This window comes from Lathyrus oleraceus, unplaced genomic scaffold (genome assembly GCF_024323335.1).
Source record: "Lathyrus oleraceus cultivar Zhongwan6 unplaced genomic scaffold, CAAS_Psat_ZW6_1.0 chrUn0902, whole genome shotgun sequence".
Classification (NCBI taxonomy): Eukaryota; Viridiplantae; Streptophyta; class Magnoliopsida; order Fabales; family Fabaceae; genus Lathyrus; species Lathyrus oleraceus.
The window spans coordinates 20714-27956 of NW_026113293.1; the positions used below are offsets into that span (position 1 = coordinate 20714).

Sequence of the window (7243 nt, forward strand, 5' to 3'; positions counted from 1 at the left end):
CGGGGATGGAGGTGGTCGGTTGATCTGCGCCTTCCTTGTAGTAAACGTGGGTATGACGCGGGGAGGTGGCGTCTTGGTGAGTCGAGGAGATGGATAGGTGCTCGGGTCGCTTCAGCTTCTCATCTTTGACAGACGTGTCTCAGAATTAGTGGGGTCGCTTCGTTTCGCGCGCAAAGACGGCGTAGGCAGGCTAGGTAATGATGACCTAGCGTGTTGGTCTACGTGCCAAGCCCTATAAAAAGGGGTTGAGTAACTTCATTTCCACTTTTTCTTTTTGCTCACGCGTTCACCGGAGTTCTCCACATTCTCTCTCGTTTGCTCTCTCAACCGTCTGGACCGCCGTCTCCGCCCGTCCTCCTATCTGAACCACCGTTTTCTGCTCGGACACCACCGTACCTTTTCAACTTAACTATGTCAGGTACGGTTTTCCACTGTGACCCATTCTTTTTCCTTGTTGTTTTCTGTCAAACGCATGCTATTTTCGTAGAAATGTGGTTAGGTTTAACTTAGGGACAGTGTAGTGGACTGTAGGTGTATATTAGATGGTAGAAAATAGGGTTGGGATCCTACTGTACCGGGCATAAACTTCATATGCCGGGCAACACTTGCATAGGTTGTATGAAGTTTATGCCCGGTCTCCATAGAATGCGCGGGCCACCGAGTTGAGCACGGTTAGTGTCCGTCGCCGCTACGCCCTTTCACTTGACCTGCGGTGGAAGGGTGGATTTGATACGACGTCGAATTCACTCTTTCTGTCTGCGTTTCAGGTGTTACCGGGCGCTTACGACCGAGGAAGGAAGATTCTGGGTCCTCCACCGACGACGCGACAATCGCTCGTCTTCCTGTCGGGGATGGGAGTGTCCGAGATGGTACCGAACACGCCTCCTCTTCCGGGCAGGTCGACTTCTCCTGGGTTGCGGACGAGCCCTTGGAGGAGGAATCAGACTTCTGTGACGAAGCCATCACTGCTCACGCTATGGTCGAGGCCATAAACCGGGAGGATCCACCGAACTGGTATTGCTGCGCCCCCAAGGAAGAAGACCGCATTTGTCATCATTTCCCGGGGAAGCAGTTCACCATGTATGAATTTGCTTTTCGTGAGGCGGGGATGAGACTGCCCTTCAGCTCCTTCCAGATGTCGGTCTTCAAGTGGCTCCGGCTGGCGCCGTCCCAACTACATCCTAATGCCCTCGCATTTATGCGGGCATTCGAGTTAGTTTGCCAGTTCCTCGGCATTGGTTGCACCCGGGCTCTCTTCTTCCACGTGTTCCATCTCCAGAGGTCCGGTTCCCGTGGCCGCCACAGTTGGGTTTCTTTCAAGCAGCCCGTGCGTCTGTTCAAGACGTACGAGGATTCTGTTCGCCATTTCAAAAGCCGGTGGTACGTGGTGATGCCGATTACCCGGGCTGCCCTTCACTCTCTCTACTACTATCAACGGGAACCCAACGGGGAGGAGACGCTGATGTCGAAGATACCGCTGAGGTGGCAGCGTGATCATTTCGATCTCTCCACAGCGCATTACCGGGTCAAGTACGCGATGCTCGGCGAGGAGGATAGGCTCGCGTACAAGAAGCTGGTCGATTACGTGCAGAGCTTCAGCTTGGCGTTCTGGGCGAATCGACAGGGCGTGCCCTACCTGGATGAGGCCGGGGAGCTAATCACCGAGACGCGTTATATCAATACGAAGGCTCTGCTCGAGTGTGATACCGAGGAGGAAGCTCTGGCGTTATTGAGTAGGCAGACTTTGTTTAGCTTTTTATTTCTGTTTATGACTTCGGTCGCTAACGTTTGTGTGTAATTTATTTGCAGGTGCCATGCCCAATGCTCGTGATCGGGTGCTGAAGCTGGCGAATCAGGTCGGCGCTCCTGACCGGGTGCCCAAGAAGAAGAAGAAAACTGCGGCCCGTGTCTCGGAGATTGCTGGCGATGCCGGGGTCGGTCCCTCGCAGGCGGCGAGCGTGATTCCTTCCTCTCCTCCTCGGCTTAACCCGATCACCATTCCTGACAGCAGTCCGTCGCCAGCGGCTTCTCCCCTCCATAAACGGAAGCGTCCGGCTGGGGCCCTTACCAGGTCGTCTCCAGGAGGTTCGCATGGACCGGGCAGCTATCTTCTGCCTCCCTGCTATGTGGAACGGTCGTTCTTCAAGGCCGAGGAGTCGATTGCTGTGCCTGCGCCTGAGGCCAAGGCTATTCTGGACCAGGATGTTGCTGCCCGGAGGAAAGATCTGGCCAGGGATATTGCTGCCGTCATCCGGGTGATGGAGACGGCCATGGTTCTGACCGACACTGCGGTCTCCACCGCCTCGCTGGAGGAAGCCCTTTTGCAGGTTCGGACAGAGAAGGAAAGACTATCTCAAGATCTGTCGGACTACAAAGAAGAGCATCAGCTGCAGGAAGGGCTGCGCCAGAAGCTGGAGGAGGTGGAAAGGGAGAGGGACCAGTTGAAGGCTGCTAAGGCGAGCCTGGAAGAGCAGGTGGTCGACCATCAGAAGCTGACCGAGGACAACGCCTACCTACGGGCTCAGGTTGAGTCTCTCGAGGGAAAGGTCCGTCCTCTGGCAGATGAGACCGAGGAGGAACGCGCCTTTGGCTCGCGCGGTGAGCTGCTAGGGCATATCCGGACTCTCAACCAAGATCTTGTGGCCTGCTTCAAAGAGGGTTTCGACAATGCTGTCGAGCAGCTCGGGCTTCTGAACCCTGAGTTGGTGACGGAAGGGTCGGCCTATAACTGCTGCGTCCGGGATGGTGAGATCATCTGCCCGTTTGAAGTGGAGGAGGAGCTGGGGGGAGAAGAAGAAGAAGAGGATGAAGAGGAGCTCCGAGCGGAGTCTTAGTTTATATGTTTTTCTTATCATGGCCTGCGTGCCTCATGTATTTTGGCCTTCGGGCGTTGTAATATGGCCTTCGGGCGTACTTGGCTTCGGCCGCCTTTGTCGTTTCTAATGTATGAATATTTTTGTTACCGTTCATTGTGCTCGTTTGTGTTTGATATTTGTTTGCATGAATTCGTACTCTGCTCGACTTTGTTAATCTCCTCGGTTTAGGGAACCGACGAAGTGTCGGGCTTTGTGCCCGTGGGTATCGAAGCCCGGGTCCGTTGTTCGAACCCTGGTCCCGAGGCTTGGGTCCTCCCATCGCGAGCTGGGTGCCCTGCCAGTCTTGGTACTTCGACGTTGGGTCTTGGTCAAGATCCCAACCGTCGGGGAGGGTTGTGTTTGTTGTGTGACCCCGGATCGTTCCCGGGTCTCGTGGTTCCTCCCTGGGGTTTTGGGGACGAAGAGCGTGGCCGTACCTGCCACGTCTCCCCGTGGCGTACTTAGCTGTAATATTGTCTAAGTTTTTCTGCGTTCCATGGTCGAGCGAGTTGTTCTCCTTGTAGGTTTTCTAGGTAATAGGCCCCGTTGCTCGTTTTGTCGCGGACGCGGTAAGGGCCTTCCCAGTTGGCCGCCAGTTTGCCCTCTCTCGGGTTTTTCTGGTTTCTTCTGAGGACCAGGGTGCCGACCTGGAACTCTCTTTTTATGACTTTCGCGTCATGACGTAGTGCTATCTTTTGTTTGAGGGTTGTTTCCCGGAGAGCTGCTTCGGAACGTATCTCCTCGACTAGGTCGAGCTCGGCTCTAAGGGTTTCATCGTTCATTTCCTCGTCTAGGGGCTCCTCTGTCCTCCTCGTTGGCGTCCGTATCTCCACCGGGATGACTGCCTCGGTGCCGTAAGTTAGTCGGAACGGGGTTTCCCCGGTGGTAGAATGCGGTGTCGTGCGGTAGGCCCATAGGACGCTATGTAGCTCCTCGACCCATGCCCTCTTTGCCTCGCCGAGTCTGCGTTTGAGGCCACGTAAGATTACCCTGTTGGCCGCCTCTGCTTGCCCGTTCGTCTGCGGATGCTCGACAGACGTGAAATGCTGTGTGGTGCCCAGGCTGGCGATGAAGTCCTGGAATCCTCCGTCCGTGAATTGTGTCCCGTTGTCTGTGACAAGTGCCTGGGGTATACCGAACCGAGCGAGGATGTTGCGTTTGAAGAACCGGAGAATGTTCTGCGCGGTTATTTTAGCCAGTGCCTCCGCCTCGATCCATTTGGTGAAGTAATCCACCCCGACGATGAGGTATTTATTCTGATATGATCCGGTGACGAAGGGTCCGAGGATGTCCATGCCCCACCACGCGAAGGGCCATGGGGAAGACAACGATCTGAGGTCGTTCGGGGGTGCGAGGTGCATGTCGGCATGTCGTTGGCATTTGTCACATCTTTTGACGTGCTCTTTCGAATCGTTTTGCATGGTCGGCCAGTAGTAGCCTGCTCGAAGGGCTTTTCGTGCGAGCGATCGTCCGCCGAGGTGTTGAGCGTTAATTCCCCGATGTATCTCTCCAAGTATGTCGGGGACTTTCTCTTCCTCGACGCATTTGAGTAGTGGGATGGAGAATCCTCTCCGGTAGAGTTTGCCTTCGAGGAGTACGTACGAGCATGCGCGTCGTTTGACAATGGCCGCCTCTTTCGGGTCAGCCGGGAGTTCGTCTCGTGTGAGGTAATTGTAGATGGGTGTCATCCAACAGTGGGCATCTCCAATAGCGTTGACCTCGAGTGGAGGCGGTAGTTTGTCGATGCTGGGCCGCGGGAGAATTTCTTGGATTACTGATTTATTCCCACCCTTTTTCCTCGTGCTGGCTAGTTTCGAGAGAACGTCTGCCCGTGTGTTGTGCTCGCGGGGTATGTGTTGAACTTCCCATTTTTCAAATCTATCAAGTTTTTCTTTGACGAGGGACAAGTACCCGAGGAGGTTGTCGTTCTTGGTTTGGTATTCTCCTCGCACTTGTGAGGCCACGAGCTGGGAGTCGGTGGATATTTTTACCTCTTTTGCTCCCAGGTCGTCGGCTAACCTCAGGCCTGCGAGGAAGGCTTCGTATTCGGCTTGGTTGTTTGATGTTGGGAATGCTAGCGCTAACGATACCTCTATCAGGATCCCTTCTTCATTTTCGAGGATGATCCCGGCCCCGCTGCCTGATGTGCTAGAGGCGCCATCGACGAAGATCGTCCATTTGTGGGCGCTTTCTGCTGGAGTCGGGCAGTGGGTCATCTCCGCGACGAAGTCGGCCAGCGCCTGAGCTTTCAAGGCTTTCCTACTTTCGTATTGTATGTCGAATTCGGAGAGTTCTAATGACCACTTGAGCATCCTCCCGGCCATATCCGGGCGCCCGAGCAGCTGTTTGATTGGCTGGTCGGTCCTCACCTTTATCGTGTGTGCGAGGAAGTAATATCGTAGTCTCCTCGCTGTGTTGATGAGGGCCAGGGCGACCTTTTCGATTTGCTGATATCGGAGCTCGGGACCTTGGAGTGCTTTACTCGTAAAATAGATGGGCTTTTGTCCTTCGTCGGTTTCTCTTATTAGAACGGCGCTGACGGCCTCGGTTGCCACGGATAGGTATAAGTATAGGGTTTCCTTTTCTGATGGCCGTGATAAGACCGGGGGTTGGGACAGAACCTTCTTTAGATGGAGTAGCGCTTGTTCGCATTCATCGGTCCAGTCAAAGGTAGCCTCTTTGCGAAGGAGTCTGAAGAATGGCAATGCGTGCTGGGCGGACTTGGCGATGAAACGGGAGAGTGAGGCGAGCACTCCATTGAGTGACTGGATCGATTTTTTGGTTTTTGGGGTCGGAAACTCCGAGAATGCCCGGCATTTGTCGGGGTTGGCCTCGATCCCTCTTTCGGTGAGATAGAAACCGAGGAACTTGCCTGCCCGGACTCCGAACGTGCATTTCTCGGGGTTGAACCTCATTTTACACTGTCTCGCCTGCTCGAATACCTTCGTAAGGTGTCGAGCATGGGTTACCTCCTCGTGTGATTTGACGATCATGTCGTCCATGTACACTTCGAGCATGTCCCCTATTTCGTCCTTGAAGACTTTGTTCATCATGCGTTGGTATGTAGCGCCAGCGTTCTTGAGCCCGAACGGCATCACGTTGTAGTAGTAATTGCCCGTTGGGGTCATGAACGCTGTGTGTTTCTTGTCTGCGGGCGACATAGGGATCTGGTTGTATCCACTATATGCGTCCATGAAGGACAAGAGTTTAAAACCTGCAGAGTTGTCAACGAGCGAGTCTATATTAGGGAGGGGGAAAGCATCTTTCGGGCAAGCCCTATTAAGATCAGTATAATCAACACACATACGCCATTTTCCATTATTTTTCTTAACGAGGACTACATTAGAGAGCCAGGTTGTGTACTGGGCTTCAGAAATAAAATTTGCCTCTAAGAGGTCTTTTACAGCTCGCTCGGCAGCCTCTGCCTTTTCGGGCGATTGCTTGCGTCTACGCTGTGCTATGGGCTTGGCTGCCCGGTCTACAGCTAGCTTATGACACGCGATCTCGGGGTCCAGCCCGGGCATTTCTGCGGCATTCCACGCGAAGAGGTCGGAGTTCTCTTTGAGGCATGCTACTAGCTCTTCTCTTGTTTCCTCGGGTAGTCCCTTACCTATCTTCACCGTCCTTTCCGGATCGTCCCCAAGAGGAATGAGTTCGAACTCCCCGTCGGGGATTGGTCGGACCGGGTGTTCGAGAGAGCGTTCCTTGGGGAACCTCCCCTCTCCGGTCTCGTCCAGCCCGATGCGACAGTCGAGGTCGATGGCGTTGACTCCTCGGGCAGGATCCTCGGTCTTGAGTTTTTTGTTGTTGCAGTTGCTCTTCGTGCTGACTACGGCCTGTCCTTTTACTGCGGCGTCGTAGCATCGCCGGGCTGCTTCGATGTCACCATGGATGGTGACCACACGTCCCAATTTGGTGTAGTATTTCATCTTCAGGTGGACGGTGGATGGGACCGCAGTGAGTTCGGCCAGTGTCGGGCGTCCAAAGATGCAATTGTAGAGAGACGGACAGTCTACGACCAGGAATTGGATTTTGACTTCCCTGGCCGTTTCTTGTTCGCCGAAGTGACGAGGAGCTCAACATATCCCCACGGTCTGGTTGTTGCTCCGTTGAATCCTTGGAGATCTGATCCGACGTAGGGGGCTAAGTTGGTCTTGTCTAGCTTCAGAGTCTTGAAGAGGTGGACGTACATGATATCCACTGAGCTGCCTTCGTCGACCAGGATGCGTCGTACGTCGAATCTGGCCATCTTTGCTCTAATCAATAGTGGGATGGCCGAGTTCGGGGATCCGCCCGGGAGTTCCTCCAGGAAGAAGGATATTGGGTTGGATTTTCCCCGGTATTTTGTCAATGTCGCTTTCTGCTCGGGGGCAGTCAGTAGGAGTTCG

General features: G+C 54.2%; 1 protein-coding gene across 1 annotated transcript; it reads right to left on the reverse strand.

Annotated features, from left to right (window-relative positions):
• Positions 1–3316: 3316 nt before the first annotated feature.
• LOC127115043 (uncharacterized) lies at positions 3317–6784 on the reverse strand. Its single transcript, XM_051046720.1, has 2 exons — positions 4458–6784; positions 3317–3818 (listed from the first exon to the last, which is right to left on the reverse strand). The coding sequence occupies exons 1-2, from the start codon at positions 6782–6784 to the stop codon at positions 3317–3319; spliced, it is 2829 nt and encodes a 942-aa protein (XP_050902677.1).
• Positions 6785–7243: the final 459 nt, after the last annotated feature.

Coding starts and splice junctions, on each gene's coding strand:
- LOC127115043 (XM_051046720.1), bottom strand. CDS start 6,784: ATGAAATACTACACCAAATTGGGACGTGTGGTCACCATCCATGGTGAC. Junction 3,819..4,457: donor GTCAAACGACGCGCATGCTC/GTACGTACTCCT, acceptor CCTCAAACGCAG/ACTCGGCGAGGCAAAGAGGG.